A 17,421-nucleotide genomic window follows, 5' to 3' on the forward strand; every position below is an offset into this window, starting at 1 on the left:
AAAACATTCTCTTAGGGCAGTGATGCGTGTGCATGCCAATATCTTACTGTGGCTATTGTACATTCATAGATTAGCCAGAAAGACTATTACGCCAGAAACACTACTCAGTATGACCTCATATATCACAGACTATTAAACATCACTGAGTTAGGTAGCATAAAATATCAGTTGTCTATCTAATCAGGTATTCTGTTTGACAGGGGCAAATAGCTCATACTTCTCATATATCTACCAGACTGATTTACTGAACCTGTGAGGAATAGTTGGAACAAAGAAATTTCTTCTGAACTCTATGAAAATTCTGGCTGACATGCTTTAAAATTTTATTACTGATAAAATTCCAGTGCATTTTGACTTCATAGCTGTAAAAAATAGTTACACTTAGAGCTTTTAAAATTCTTTATTTCTCCTATGCTTATTAAGTTTGTTTTTAATTTTTGTATATGTCTATCTTGAAATAATAATGCTTTGTAATTAAAGCAGAGAGCGCAGAATTGAGTAATTGTTTTCCTAACAGACTGCCTATTTGCCAAGGGTTCAGTTTTGGACAAATATGTTCATAAATTATAACTAATTTCAACTGAAAAGGGAATTAAAAAAAAAAAAAAAAAAAAAAAAAACATAACTTTGGAACTGGGAAGCCTGAATTTTCAAGCTAAACTTGCAAAGCTATTTGGCACCTGTGCACAAAAGAACGCCAGGAAAAGGATGTTACCATGCTTCCCCTTATACTCAGAAGTCCCTCAGTTCAGATTCCTGCCTAGTGTCAGGGATTTGGGGTTCAAGTCCTATACACAGAAAGACTTGAGGACAGACTTCTTTTCCATAGGTGCATGTTGACTCCTACCCTGTTTTTTTTGTTGTTGTTTTTTTTTGAAGTCAGGCCTCTCAAAGTTGCTTGTGTTGAGTATTTCAGTTTGATTTGTATAATTAACATGCACTGGGTGAGGAAGCAGAACTGGAATAAGAGTAGGCACCAACAGGGTCTTCTGCTATGGTCTGCACATATTGACCACATGTGTCTTCAAGACATACAGTTACTTCAAGGACTGCCTAATCTCATTCTTAGGGCAAACAAATAAGTAACACCTGTCTAGATTACAAAAAAGGCATGTCAGTCACATCTCTTTTCTCAAACCTTAAGTTTGAGAATGCACATATACAATTACATGCATTTGTAAAATGAGTGATAGCAAAATGATTAATTAAAATGATCCTTAAATGCTTTAAAAAGTGTTAAGCATTTCAAAATTTGTAAGTTATCATGACAGTGTCATTGAAAAGATTTAGAAAGTCCAATCCTTGAATATCCTGTAGCAATGTGTCTTACCCATTATGAGCTCCAAATCAGGCAGAAAAGCAAGCTAAGGCTCTGACAATTCTGTTAAAAGCATTCAAGGAAACTACCATCTTATCTGTGCTATTTTATAAGTACAGTGCAAGTCCCCCTGTAAAACTAACGTTTCATTTCCAAATGTGCTTTGTCTAAGTAATCAGAAACAAAAAAAATACTTCAGCTCCAACTGGTTTTTATACCTTGAAATGATTACTTAGTTTTGCCAAGGAATTATTTACAGTCATCTATTCATGTATAATATAAAACGTATTTAGTATTGTATAACCTTTTTCATGTATTCTGATAATTTTTTTTCTGTGATATTATTTTTTTTATGTTTCTGTCAAACATGTCCACATTTAGTGAAATGTTCTTAAAGTTTAGCAGCACTGATCTTGTTATCCCTATGTAGATGTTATAAAGGGCAAGTCTAATTGCCAGTTTTCCAGACCATTCTTTTTTTCTGTACCTATTTTAATTTGTGAGTGTACAAGCAAATGTTATTTTCCTGAAGAGAATGGCACAGTGATTTATACATAAATATTGTGATATTGTGCTTTTAATACTGCTATTTAATACTGCTGATAGTTGCATCATATTTCAGTAGTATTATTTCCACTTTTTTTTTTTTACAGTTTTCTTAACTATTTGTTTTATCTGAACAGAATTGGATTCCCACTGAGCTACAGACATTCACGCCCCAAATTTTTTCTATTACAAGTCAATGTCACTCTCACTTTTTCCCTGAATATACATTTTTGCATGGCTGTCAAAACTGAATCCAAGTTGTCATTTTATTCTCTAATACATTAAGAGCTTAGGAAATGATGGATATGGCATCCATTCCTTGGGAAACATTCACCCCCACCCAACCCTTACCCTCTCCCTTTAATATATGATTTTCCTTGAATGCCCCCTCCCCCCCCCCCCCCCTTTTTTTTTTCTTCTGAGGTAACACCAGATAGAAGTAGTTTAACAACATTCTTTTATCACTTCTAGATTGTCTGTTCTTTAGCTCTTGTACTGGTGGAACATGTCTAGTCCCCTTCTCTTATGGATCAGTTTTCTCTTATGCAAAATTATTTGAGACTGTACTACAGTTCTTCTTCTTCTCATTATTATTATTTTTTTTAATTTACAATACTTCCTAATTATCTTGCTATCTGCTGGTGCTATTTGAAAGGATTTTCATTTCCCGAAGGAAGATGTTTGCATAATGTTTTGAAACTTGCCACATAACCATAATTTTGTTTTATAATTTTTTTCCTTTTTTTTTTTTTTTTCAAAATGTAAATAATTTGCTTTGTTTTGGTGCTACGCATATGAAAATATATTTAAAGCAATTCTGATAGACTTGAATTGCATCCATTTTGAGCCCAAAACATTGCAATTTTAGTATTTTTTTAATTGCATTCACAAGTTGTTAGGTGTTTCTAACCCCCCTTTATTAAACTTACGATTAGTTAGTCTTTTTCATGACTTCTTAGTTAATATATTTACTGTTGCTTGGTTGCATTAATATTTTTTAGCCCTGAATCAGAACTTTAAAATATCTCAATGGAAACAGAAAATTGAGGATTTGGATTTTGTTCTGTGATTTCATTAAAGCATCCCTTTCCTCGTGTTTGCTGCAGAACTAGATGTTTCACAAATCCAGCTTAGGGTATCAGTTAGAATGTATTCTAATTGTAACACTTATTCACATCCGAGAACTCCAATGTGAAGTATCCATTGTGTCTTACTACACTTGTTTGTTGTTTGTTTAATCACTACCAGTAAGAAGTGCTTAAAACCACTTCCTTCTTGTTTGTCTGTAGGACAAGAGGTCAACCTAAAGTTCTGTGGTGGGACAGAAAAGCTGATGTGCTTTCTGATATGTGCTTGGTGTGAGCACACATTTTTCTTTTCAGAGAAAAGCAATGTATGGTTCATATGCAGGAACTAATAAAAAATGTCTCGTTCAGTTATCTTTCTTACAAATCTAGTATTTTAGGAAAGACATAAAACATTATTTAGCTTTTCCCTGGCTTTCTGTCATATGGATTTAGGAGTCCTATTGTATTGTTCCTAAATATGAAAGCTTATGTAAATTCTTAAACCTAGATTCTCTATTTCTAGTAGCACCAGAGCATGGTAGCATCCAGCAGATATGATACATACTCACAATGTTAGATATCTAGTAGCCTATGATCAAGTCTAGTAAGAAAGATTTCTCTTTGTTTATGCAGGATTAGAAGCCTAAATTACCTTGAATGTAAAAAACTGAATACACTATCTGAAATCAGACACAACAAAGATAGCATTATCTGAGCTTTTCTTCACAATTATTGACACATGAATGCATTTTAATCTTAGCCTGCAACAGCCTTTGTTATCTCAATCTGCACCAGAAATTACCAGCTGTGCCACCCTCTTTGGTAATTATGTAACATGGATAAATATCCACTGGGACCTAGGACAAGAGCTCCAAAAATATTTTTAATTGATCCATGAATTAGACATAAACAGTGGTCTCCAGGCATGCATAACTAGAACACTTAACGATTTCTTCTGCCTAGAGCCATCCTAATTCCTTATGTTATCTCTTACAGTCTTTTTTTCAGGGAATCCCTAAATAAAAATTCTGTAGAATGCTCAAAAGACATTAGTGTGTTATATAAATTATGATTATTTTACCGTCCTCATAATACACATTTGCCATCCATGTACGTTCTGTTCTGTGTGTTCTGCTCACTAAAGTTTGCCGAAGTGAGTATTGGGCATATGAAGAGGAGGAAGAAAGTACAGCGCTTATTTCATGTAATCAAAGTGATAATATATAGCTAACAAGATTTCAGGTTTTCTCTTCTCTCTTCTTCTTGCTTTATTTTCTTCCATTCCATGAACTTTTGCCCTGTTTTATTGTTCCAGGAGGAATACAGTGTCCAAATAGTAGTGCACTACAGGAAACCCGCAGCTGTAATGAGCACTCTTGCACTGTGTATCATTGGCAGACAGGCCCATGGGGACAGTGCATAGAAGACGCATCTGTGTCTGCTTTCAACTCCTCTGCCAGCTGGAATGGGGAGGCCACCTGTTCTGTGGGGATGCAGACAAGAAAAGTTATCTGTGTGAGAGTCAACGTGGGACAAGTGGGCCCAAAAAAGTAAAGATCTTAAAAAATTATCTTGTCATTCTGGAAATTTTTTTTGGATCTTGCTGATCTAAATTTATACAGCAAATGACTGCATGTGGAGACAACACTCCCACCTCTTCCCAATCTTTGTGTTCTCATAAAGGAACAATTTGTCTTTCAAAAACACAAAACTGAAGCTACTAAAGGATTGTGAAGTACCTTTCACACTTGATTTTTATGAGTGATATTTAGAGTGGTGATTGTGCTGCCAGCTAAGTCCAGTTGGCTCCTTACCATCTTCAAATTGAGTCAAAATGAATTCCTTGGGCTGTGTGTGTGTGCAGTGCAGCACCATTTCTGAGATCCTTGTGTTAGTTCCAAATGGGGATGTGGTGTATGGATTCGTGCAATTCCCCATAAAATTATTGTTCTGTGTCTGAATACAGTACAACCCATTAAAGTGCACATTCTCAGAAGCAGACCAAGGAGCTCAAGCATAGTACAGCTCTGATGCAGCATAAGCTTGAAACTTTAGTTTAAACACTAGTTTGACAGTCTTCCTTTGTGAGGTTTTTGGTTTTTTGTTTGTTTGTTTGTTTCCCCCATATCCATGTTTTCCTAAGAGATCCCTTTTGTCCGATGATTTAAATTCTCATCCAGGGTTAAATTCTTAACCAGGGTTAAATATGGATTAGCTACTAGTAAAAAATGCATTTGATCGTATCTTCATGCAGTTTGTCAATCTGTAAATATATCCCGTTCAGAAGAGATTCAGAGCCGGAAGAGATGAGAGCAGAGGTCTTTTAGAAAGGCCATGAGGCAGCTATTCTCACACTAAATATTTACCATTTCTTGCTTTATTCAACAGTAGATTTATTCCTAGTTTATTTTAAATGGAACTACAGTGAATTACACCAGCCCGTTCAGTAACCTAAATCATTCTATGTCTACATTAAGTTGTGTTCTATTCAGTCACAACACTACTATATCTTTTATTTACTGCTCATTTTCCTTAAACAAACAAAAAACACTCTAATGTTTTATCTTCTTTCTAAAATCTTGTAATGCCTCCGCCTTTGATCTGACTTTAAATTTTTGGGAGTGTGACTATTTTATTGTGTCATAAATGGATCGTGTGAAATGAGAAAAAAAGTATTGGTTGATCCATCAAATTGTCACATTAAAATTACCAAATCATTTTTAAAGAACTAGACATTTGACATGAAAATGTAAATAGGAACCTTGTTTTAAACTCCCCTTAATAAAAAGGACTACTGTGGAATGATAGAATCAATATTATTGGCCTTATCTACCTCACAAGTTACAGACTTCAGCTTGTATCTCTTCTGTTTAATTTGACCTTGAGTAAGGAATGCCAAAAAAATCAATACATTGCTTTAAGCCACATATACTAAATACAAACAATATAAAAAGATAGAAATGGTGTTCTAATTGACCTAATTGGCTTGCCCAAGGATCTGAAAAAGAATTCTAATGTACAGTGCTCGTGAAGGATGAAGTTGTTAGTGAAACAGTGAAAGTATATGACTCAGTCTTTTCTGTATGCTCAAAATTTCTGTTGTTCCTTAAGGGAAAAAACACTAGTAAGCCAGTGTTCTGTATTGCTCGGAAGCATTTTGAATTTTGTCCCTAGAGAAAATTCCTGACAGTGTAGTCACTGTACATGATTGGTGTCAGATCATTTTTTAAAGTGTACCTGACACTATATATAATACACCCATGCATACATAATCTGATTTTATGAATCCCATACAAAATAAAAGGCAAAATTTGACTTAAAAAGATAGACAGGGCTTATGAAGACATTATGAAGATTTTTGTTGCTATTGCTATATTTTGCACGGTTCTTCACATTCATATTTTAGGAGATAAACTTTCTTTAAAGGGTGGAGATATCATTACAAGAGGCCTCATTATGGGCAAAAAGTTGGTGTAGCTTCACAGGAATGGAGCATACTTTGGAAGGAGTATGTGAATTGACAGGAAAACTCAGAAACAGACAGTAAACTAGCAAATGATATTGCTGAAGAATATTTTCCTGTAAAGCTGCAGTTCCAATTTTCTTCTCTTCTTGCCAGTTCTTCTTCCCCTGCTGACACAGGTGTAGTTCTCCATCAACAACAGAGGCCACATTTTCTTGGTAACTCATCATTAAACTTGTCAGTTGTCCCTCCAGCCTGAATGTCTCGTGCTTCCCCAAGCTTCCCCAGCTGATCCAATCCAAATATAAAATTGGTCTCTTATCTCTCTGGTCCAAGGTGCCTGGCAGCCAACAAGAGGAAAATCATAGTAATGTTTTTTAATCATGCTCCAAAATGTAGAAGTGATGTTTTTTCATACCTTTTTATGTAATCCTCTGACAGTCCACATTCTGTATGCTTTTAGGGCAATAACCATTTTGAAATTATTTTAAAGACTTGCAGTACTTCTGCAAAAGCTATAGCATCTTTTGAAAACATAATGTAGTGTAGAAGGTTGTTTGTTCTTAACGAAAAAATGGAAAAGCAGAACTGGGAAAGTGACCTGGGTTAATGAGTCCCATATGTGGCAGTCTAATAATCCCTTTTATATACTGATTTTTTATAAACTGATCAAGCCTCTTCTTAAAATAAGCAAGGTCTCCTGTCCCTTCTGAAAGTCTTCCACAGTCTTATTGATCTGGTAGTTTCAAACCACTTCTGGTTTCCATCATAATCATGGCCAATTTATACCTGTATATTCCTGAGTTAGCAGTATTATTTATGCCAGATATGCCTCTTGCCAGAATTTATGCTTCTAGTACATTTGTGAAGAGGTAGAAATGTATTTTGCTAGACTAAACTAGATGACTCTTCTTTACAATAATGTTGAAGCTTTAAAATAACACTGAAAAGGAAAGAGTCGGAAATGGCAGATGAGAAATCGTGATTTTTTTTCTTCTTTTAGTTCAATATCCAGGTGCAGAATGCACCAGTTTTGGCTTGCTTCCACCAGAGATATTTCAATTCTAACAGGTTTGGGTTTTTGAGATCTGTCCTGGTGAGTTCTGGGCAACTAGCACTCCCCTCGTGTGCCTGCAGACATTCAGTATCTCTCATAATTCACCACTTCATTGCAGAATGATTGTTTATTTGCTTCTTTTTTTCACTTTTTCAGATGTCCTGAGAATCTCCGACCAGAAACAGTGAGGCCATGTCTGCTTCCCTGTAGGAAGGACTGCATTGTGACTCCATTCAGTGACTGGACATTGTGTCCTTCTTCATGTCAAGATGGTAATTTTATCCATTGTGTGCTAGTAGACAGATTTTAAGAAAGGAAGTATGGTCTGATCCAGAGTCACTTCTGGCAGAATGCTTATACACATCTTCTGACAGTGGACATGAAATAGTTGATGCAGCAGTTGCAGGGAAGAAGTAGCGTTTCTGCTCATGCAACAATGTAGAAAATTTATTTAGTGGCCTCTAAAATCAATTTTAACTTCTAGTTAGAGACTCTTGTCTCAAAGGCCTGTTAAAGGATGTCTTCTATTTTCCATTTTGTTTATTTTTCCATATTTACCATAAATTTTCCATAAGTATCTTTTTTTTTTTTCCATTTTTCCTGCTTAAATGTGGTGTGCCTTGGCAGCCAGGAGGGTCCTGGGATGTATCAGGCACAGCATTGCTAGCTGGTCAAGGGAAGGGGTAGCACAAGGAGTTCTCTGCACTGGTACAGCCTCACCTGGAGTAGTACTGCATGCATTTTTGGGCACCGCAGTATAAGACATAAAGCTGTTAGAGAATGTCCAAAGGAGGGCAACAAAGATGGTAAAGTGTCTAGAGGGGAAGACGTGTATGAGGAGCTGAAGTCACTTGGACTGTTCAGCCACTTAGTCCGTGGTTTATATCAAAAAGTTTGAGGGTTATAAGCGCACAATCCATCCAAGATATACTCTTCACAAAGCTCACAGCGTTTAGCAAGCCATCAATCACTTACCGAGGATCTGTTGTGGCAAGAAATCTGTCACAAGGAGTAAGGGATCTCTGCAGCAGACATGACTTTAAGAGGCATCCCTGCTCAAGGGGAGATCCTGTCATGCAACCAGATGGTGTGCAGAAGAGCTTAAAGGGCTCTTGGCCTGCTCACTGTTTATGGGGTAAGATGATGGACTAATATTAACTGTTTGTTTGTTTGTTTCGGAGCATGTTCCATCAGCCCTCAGCTGCTGAGGAAAACATCTGTCTGTCAGCTTCTCCAGTGAGGGATTCTGAGGTGGGGGTTGGCCTGTTCTCCCACATGACTGGTGACAGAACGAGGGGGAATGGGCTTAAGTTGCACCAGGGGAGTTTTAGGTTAGATGTTAGGAAGAACTTCTTTACTGAAAGGGTTGTTAGGCACTGGAACAGGCTGCCCAGGGAGGTGGTGGAGTCACCATCCCTGGAAGTCTTCAAAAGACGTTTAGATGTAGAGCTTAGGGATATGGTTTAGTGGGGACTGTTAGTGTTAGGTTAGAGGTTGGACTCGATGATCTTGAGGTCTCTTCCAACCTAGAAATTCTGTGATTCTGATTCTGTGATCCATCTTGAGCCAATGTTGTGATCACTATCTGCCTGAGCAAGGCCTTGGGTGCAGTGGCCAGTGTTTGAGCAAGGCAGCATTGGACTGCAGGCGAGAAGGGGTGGAAGGGGGAACACACCATCATGACTAGTCACAGGGTAAACATATATCTCTTAGTATAGCACCAAAACAGATACTTCTGCAGTTGTAGAAACTGCATTTGAATTATCAGATTATAAAATGGTCAGATTTTGCCTTTAAAAGTACATACATTGCTTCTTCATCAGAAAACCTGAGGCTGTGTATCCAAAGATATATATGTATATCTATATAGTTTAGGCAAAACTTTCACTTTTGCCTGTGCTGTTTTTTTCTACCCCAAGGAAAACAGAAGAAAAGTTAATAAGCAAAATTAATAAGAAAAAGATGTTTTTAGTTGATATTAATGGTCTGATTTAAACATGCATTGCAATTTTAATACACTTGGCAAAGCCCTTAAAAACAGTGCAGGTATCTGTCGAATTTTTATGACATTATAATTGTACATGAAGTTGAAGTGATGACTGGCTTAATATTGCCTGCATCTTTCTGCCTTATCTCTTTTTCTTTTTTAAGCTTAAGAGGAGGTATGTTTCTAATATCTACCATTACGGACAAAGTCTGTAATAGTCCTTGTTCCACAGGGTGCTAATCCCTGTGTGGGATGTGGTGATTACTCACAGCTACCATATTATCAGAATGTAAGATATTGTTACATTAAATATATGTACTTCAAATGTCACAGACACGGTCTATTCTTCATGCTTTACAAAGGACACAAACAAAGTCATTTTCACAGTAATTCATAGTAGAGCTTAGTTCGTTCTAACAAATAAAAGAATGGTTAGGAAGATTAAATTTATAACCTTTGAAAAACACCAGATAATTAAGACCATGAAAACTGAATCTATTATATACTTGTTCATTATTAAATACTGTGTTCTTTTACATCAATATTAATGGTTCTTGCTGAAATGGTTTTGTTGGGGTAGATCATCTTGGACAAAAATATTGTCCTTTTTTCATTTTTAAGAAAGTTCTTGATTTGTTGAATGTATTTTCATAAATATTGACCACAAACTAGGATTTATTCATCTATAAAATAGGGTATTAGTTAACCAATATGGACATTTTTTCTACTCTCTGGATCAAACAATATTTATTTATTTATTTATTTATTTATTTATTTATTTATTTATTTATTTTTCCATGGGCTTTACCCATTTGTGTCAGCAGTGGCTTTGGGCAGCACGTCTGTCTTGTCTCTTTTGCCAGCCCCTGGCTTCTCCTGGAGCTGACTGACTCAGGAGCAGAGGGTTTTCTCAATTCTGAAAAGCAGCCAGGTGGTAGAGAGCCGCTGCCGGGATTCTCCTACTGCTTGCTCCTAATTATGATTGCTTGGCTATGGTCCAGTATGCTTCTGTGTTCAGACAAGCTGCAGCTGCTGTTGTAACCCACCAAAGCTGGTATCAGTCCAGTCAACCAAATGTCTGCATTACAACTCTCTGAAAATAAATAAATAAGTAAAAAATAAATAAAACAAAACCAAGATTTCTACCTTAAATATTTGTGCATTAGCTATTCCTATGGAATTAATACAAATTTGTGGGTTTTCCCTTCATGTTCTGCCTGAAGCACAGGTATTTGAAGCTGATTGAAATCAAAATTCTTATGGGAACTATTTACTATTTATCATTAATAATGAATGACTATAATAATTAGAAACTATAAACTGTAAATTCTAGATTGAGAAAATAAAAGTTCACCGTTATATGTAGAATATGTTCTTTTGGAATATTTTGTGGATCTTGGTAGGGTAATACTTGTGGGAATCGAGGGTATAAGGAGCAGAATTAAAGCCCTTCCTGGAGATAACCAGGAGTGTAAATTAAATTTGTTATATTCCTGGCTGTAGAGATTAGCAAAAGGCATTTAGATTTTCTGATTGAGACACTTAGTGAATGAAGAAATAACGAAATATAATAATTTCTTGCTGTTAATTTATGTTTCTAGTTCTGCAAGCCAATGATTAAAGCAAATTTATGCTTTGAAACTAATGTGTAGCAGCAAACTGAGATGGTTGTTCTTGTTCCCTTAAACAGTGTGCTCACTTTGGTTATATATTCATTTGGACGGCATTGTTGCTTTCTGTTTCACTCTGCTTCTAGGTCTTTAGCTGAGATTAAAGTGTTTTATCTATTATGTTTAATTTTCTGAATATGGACAAAGTAGTATATTACTATTATAATGATTGACTCAAATACCTGTTATGTTAAATCTTATTTTTCTCTAATTACTGTAGCAGGAGAAACAAGTTTTTCTATCCTTTGCAGGAGATGTCATAGTAAAAAAACAGTCCCGTCACCGAGTCATTATCCAACTCCCTGCTAATGGTGGTCGTGAGTGCCCAGACACTTTGTTTGAGGAAAAAGAATGTGAAGCTTCTCCTGTCTGCTATAGCTACAGGTAGTGTTTATCAACCAAAGGCAGTTTATGTATGATTTTTCAACCTTTACCTACCTCTAAATTTTGTTGAATTCCACTTAAGAAAAATAAGATGTATGGCTAAATCAAGGTTTCTGAACAGATATGTACACTCAGTTAGGCTCAGTGTATCAAGACCAACATGTCAATATTTTCTTTCCTTTGAATTGGGAAATTATGTTGTTTTTATTTCTTTTTTTATTTTATTTTATTTTTTATTTAAACAGTTTATTTGCATGAACATTGCAACTAATAAGAATTGCTTTCCAAGAAAAATCTTGCCTTGCGATTATTAGAAATTCTATATGATTAAAAAAATCTATTTTAAATTATCTAAGCCAGTGAAATGCAGAGTCTATTTAGAAGAGCTCAGTTCTGCTCCCATGCAGAAACATACCCTCCATTTTTCCATTCCCATCAACCCAGAGATGACTCACCCATTGATACATCCCCTAACGTACAGTGTTGACCTATCTTCACCAGAGAAGGCTGACAATTCTAGCAGGTGGGGAACACCACTTTAACTGCTTAAGAAAACTTTTGGGGCAGTTTTGCAACATCTGTCTGAGTGGCATGAGAAAGCTTAGATGTACTTGATAAAAGAATAAATATGAGGGTTATTTTTAATGTATAATTTATGTATTTGAATTGGAAGCCTTTTTTTTTTTTTTCCAGTGGATAGAGAATAAGGCTAACTTCCATGAAAACACTCTGTTGCAGAGGTGCAAATATAATTTAATTTTAGCCAAAACAGATTGAGATTAAAGTAATATGTTGCTTTCATCATCTGGTAAGAATTATCATTGCAAATTCATTTGGAGGCAACACTGTATATAACTGAAGGATATGAAAATATGCAAAACGGCATTGGGAAGCTATCACAGTGAGTACTCCAAGCATGAGAGAAATGTAATTTGAAATCTTTTTCTAGTCAATACCAGCATCAGAGTTATATCCTTTAAAATACTGTCTGTTCCTCATCTGTTTAGGATCTTCAGTACCAAATTTTACCTGAGCTACCACAGGATGATGTGCTAAGTAGACATAAATAGCAATTAGAGTTGCTAGTGAGTGGTAAATGAGGTGATTTGATTTTCATGACATGAACACATTTTCTGCATATTTCCTTTAGTATCTTTCTGACCTGTACACATGCTGTGACAGGTGGACTCATGCACTCAGATTTTCTCATGAATTAGTTCAGATATTAGCCAGCAGAGGCAGGTTACAATGAAACTTGAGGTAAGTGATTTGATCACTATATACAAAAGAGCAGAAGATGATCTGAGCAGTGGATTTAGTTTTTTCCCCCTCACTCTGAGTAGTTCAAAACACTCTGGATTATTTTGGAACTGCAACACTAACTGGATTAGTTATATTTAAAGGCCTAGAATATTCTGCAAAACCAGAATAGAATTTTGTAGAAGTTTCTTAGCAGTTTAAATTACTGATTAAATAATATAGGCAGCACAATTTTTCTCTTTTTATCAAAGCTTTTTTCAACATCTTCTTGACTCTGTTTTATTTTGATATTATCTGGGCCCATGCACTGCATTAGATCTCTTGGTTGGCTCCACATTTTTAAGGTGCTACCACTTGGCTACCCTAGACCTAAGTGCTCTGGGATCTCTTGAGGCACCGTTGCAGTCATTTAAACTCACTGTCCCAGTGCTTTGCTGTGTCTGTGGTAATTTTTTGCTCCTGATTTCACCTTTTTGATATATTTCTAAGAAGATGAAGCTTGGCAAAGGAATTTATTATTTGTGATTTTATTGCTACATATTTAGATGAATTGTTTCTACTTGATTATTTCCTCCTCATTTCAGGTGGAAGACCCATAAGTGGCGGAGGTGCCAGCTAGTACCATGGTATGTGCGCCAAGACAGTCCAGGAGCACACGAGACTTGTGGACCTGGGCTACAAGCAAGAGGTTAGAACATATTGTTTATTCTGCAGATATCTATGGCTGTAATGGTGTGGGAAGTGGCTAAAATTCATTGTAATTTAGCATTAATTTTACTTAAATTTCTGGGGTTCAGCAGAGGAAAATACGGAATGCTAGTATAATAGAATACATCTGAACTGGTATTTGGCAAATGCTTTATTCATATAATATCAATTTTAATTTATTTTTAAGTACTGATACTGCATCAGTGACTAATTCATGGTATTGTTTGTTAGGTTTACTTCAGCATTCTTACCTGAAGCACATTTCTGGAAAGTTTTCTCTGAATATAATTAATAATTAAATTAATTTAAAAAAAAAAAAAAGTGATCGGTCACTTTATAGTCTTTGTTTTGTGAAAAAAAAAATGGAGCAATTTCACCTGTTAAAACATGACATTTTTCAGGTAGCAAGGTTGTGAAGACATTGAATTATAGCATGGCCTGGGTTGGAAGGGACCTCAAAGATCATCTAGTTCCAACCTTCTTGCCATGGACAGGGATACCAACCAATAGATCAGATTGCCCAGGGCCTCATCTAACCCGGTCTTGAACACCTCCAGAGATGGGGCATCCACAACCTCTCTGGGCAACCTTTCTGGACATGTTTATAAGCATGTCTGTTAGACAAAATGTAAGACTTTTGTTCCCTGTAAGGAGTGTTCAAAGAATTAGGATTGGAGAACCCTACAACAATTTAGAGCCGGAGGAAGGCTGTGGAGGTCCTATTGTCCAACCCTCCAACAATAGCAGGACTCATTTTAAACTTAGATCCCACCCAGCCTGGAGGAGGTTGCTCAGGGACGTGTCCAGATGAGTTCTCAGCATCTCCAAGGATGGAGATCACACAGTTTCTCTGGGCACTTGCTCTGCTTGTCTGCTCTTGTGCTGAAAATGTTTTCCCTAATACATGTTTTGAAATGTCACTTGCTGCAATTTATGTCTGTGGCCCCTTATTCTTTCACTATATGCTTCTGAGAAGACTCTGGCTCTCTCTTCTTTATACCCTTCAATCGGGTATAAAGAAGGTAGCTGTAGAGAGTAATGGGAGCACAAGAGGTGCAGGACTTTGCATTTACACTGCTGAAGTTCATGAGGTTTCTGCCAGCTCATTTCTCCAGGCTGTCAAGGTCCTCTGAATGGCAGCCAGACTTTCCAGGTAGGTACTGACTGCTCCTCTCAAACTGGTGTTGTCCTCAAACTTGCTGAGGGCACTTTCTGTGCATGTTGTTACAGATGCTAAACAGAATTGGCCCAGGAATTAACCACTGATGTGTAGCTCTCTTAAACAGCTGCCAGTTTGACTTCAAAACCACCGACCCTTCAAGACCAGTGACCCAAATGTTTTTCCACTATTTGCATTTAATAGAAATTAATTTTAACAGCCACGTCCAGCTTTACTGTCACCTGTTTTCACAGAGAATTTTGTAGATTTAATAGAATTGTGTATGTGTGACTGTTTATAGTAAGGTGATGTTTATAGGTGCATTAAATAAACTCAGTATGAAAATAATTACAGTTCCTACTTACTGTGTTAGTAATTGAATTGCTTTGAACTACTAGTCAACCCTGAATTTCAGGAAGGTTTTTTTCTTTTGCCTTTGCTGAGTGCAAACTTCTATCTGTTAAAATAACATTGTCTCAGCAAATTGTAGAATTCCTGATCAAGGACACTGCTAACTGCAGAAATGAAATGTTATGGTCATTAATTTCCTTGCAGTATTAAATGAGGTTATGGTATACTTTAAAAAGAGTAAATCTTAAACTAGTAACTTCTACCATTTACTCAGAAGGTGTTACAAGAGATCAATTTAGGACTTACCATGAAATGAAACACGAAGGTATTGCCTGCTAATATAAAAGACTTCTGACTGTGGTAATTCTTTCAGAGGTCTATCACTAATGCAATCTATTTCTAGCAGCTCTGAAGGATACATTCATTTAACACACTGAGAAAGTAAGATTTCTGTCTTTGACGGTAGGAGTTCAGTACAAAATGTTATTTTCTATAGATGTGTTGCAGTGCCTCAATCTAATGACTTGGCCTCAAACTCATTAATAAAGGATAGCCAATTATTGTGCGTGCAAACTGTATTTTATTATTCCATGTCATGAGAGTTTCAGAGTTTTTTGTGTGTTGATTGGTTGTGGTTTTTGCTGTTGTTTTTTCAGCTCCAACTTCAATCATGTGTATTACACATATACTAAGCAATACATGATTTTGGAATTACTGATTGTATGTTTTGATAGATTTCTATAGGTTTTCTCTTACACAGGGTATTATGTACTCCCTCTCCCTTCTTACTTTATAATTTCTGCCATGAAAATAGCTATGTGTGAAATTTTAGTGGTGCTCGTTATTCTCGTCCCCATTACAAGAGTTGATTTCATGCAGGGTGCTCCGTGAGTGGAGGCTGACCTGAATGCAAGCCTTCTGGGTGATTAGGTTCTGCCTTCTGGAGTGTTAGAAAGGTTTCATGAGTTTTTGAAGGAAGATTCTTGAAGAGTTTTTGTCCGTTCTCCCTGCTGATTCTTAGCTACCTCCTGAATACTTAGCTTCTCAAATATAAAGTTTCTACAGACTGTGGAAAACTTTGCATGTTAGTATATTCTTAAAAGTTCTGTACTATACAGCATTCATTTAAAGATTATTTTGTGATATAGATACAGAAAAAGACAAAACTACTACTGTGCAAGTCCTTTTAACTACCCCAAAATCAGGAAATGCTAAACAATGAAATATGAAATCTGTTTGGTATAATATTTTGATACTGCATTTATAATGTGATACTAATTACAGATATTTTGAACTGTATATTTAAGCATTTGTTGCTGATATCTCTACAAATGTTTACAGTTTTATGAATACATATTTAAACAGCAAAAAAAAAACAATTCAATGGAAAAGGAGTTTGAAATTTCTGGTGCTCATGAATGTAGAAATCACACATTCATTTGTTTCTATTAACTTACCTTTGAAGATGAAGTGAAACAAAATTCTTATAAAAGTCAGTCCTTTAGTTTCCAGTGGATTGTCATTTCATTTTTTGTTGATAGTCAATAGAGCAGTAATGTCATTCCTGTATGTGACAATAGTTTTGTTCTTTTTCAGTCTGAGATATTGCCAATGCCATTAGTTTATCCTGGTTCTGATGTGATTGCCTACACAAGAACGCTGTAACAGATAGTAACAGCAAATGTGTTAAATAAGAAAGAATAGGAAGGCATACCAGGGAATAGGCGCATCTGACTATGCTGTCATTTGCAGCTTATTTTCAACAAAATAGTCTGTACTGTTCATATGTTATCTAGAAAGATGTTTTCATCTGAAGGAAAAACTAGAAGTTAGAAAACATTTAAAATTACTGGTTAGATGACTGATCTTAAGAATGTCTGAATAAAGACAGAGTATATGTATGCCTTGCTTTATACAACAGCTTTACTATTCACATTTCCATTCTTCAGCTTTTTTGCCACATTGGTCTTGCTCAACAGAAGAGAAGCTTGGGTGAATCATAAAATTTAGAATTGTGATTCATTGTTAAAGATAGCTCTGTTTCTAGCTGTCTTTTGTAATGGTGGTTTTGTTACAAATCATGTCAGTTTAAATGAACATGTCAGAAAATTAGAACTTGGGTCAATGCAGAGGAAAGAGAAGGAAGGGGTTTGGTGTTTTTGCTTTTTGTTATATGAACAGATTTTATTTAGACTTTTTTAAGAAAAAAAATGTTAATTACTTATTCAAATGTTGGGAAACTATTTATATCTAAACCCAAGCATTGTAACATTGCGTTTAATATTTGAGAAGCAAATTCATTGTTGTAGTCATTAACTTAGTTGAACAATGCAGATAGTTATGATAATTGTGCTGAATAATGAATGAAAATTTGCAGTCTTATCACTGGAAAAATGCCTTTTAACAATGGATAAGTAGAGCAAGAATTATTCTGTAATTGTGACTTAAGAC

At 35.8% G+C, this 17,421-nt stretch overlaps 1 protein-coding gene across 1 annotated transcript in view; it reads left to right on the forward strand.

Moving 5' to 3' along the window:
• The window catches only part of THSD7A (thrombospondin type 1 domain containing 7A), a 281,624-nt gene that overhangs the window by 209,053 nt on the left and 55,150 nt on the right, over nt 1–17,421 (forward strand). Inside the window, exons 10-13 of the mRNA XM_038174823.2 lie at nt 4,247–4,481; nt 7,608–7,723; nt 11,360–11,492; nt 13,337–13,440. Of these exons, the coding sequence (XP_038030751.2) occupies nt 4,247–4,481; nt 7,608–7,723; nt 11,360–11,492; nt 13,337–13,440 (588 nt within the window). The remainder of the gene's footprint in view (nt 1–4,246; nt 4,482–7,607; nt 7,724–11,359; nt 11,493–13,336; nt 13,441–17,421) is intronic.

The sequence above is a fragment of the Anas platyrhynchos genome, chromosome 2 (genome assembly GCF_047663525.1).
Source record: "Anas platyrhynchos isolate ZD024472 breed Pekin duck chromosome 2, IASCAAS_PekinDuck_T2T, whole genome shotgun sequence".
Classification (NCBI taxonomy): Eukaryota; Metazoa; Chordata; class Aves; order Anseriformes; family Anatidae; genus Anas; species Anas platyrhynchos.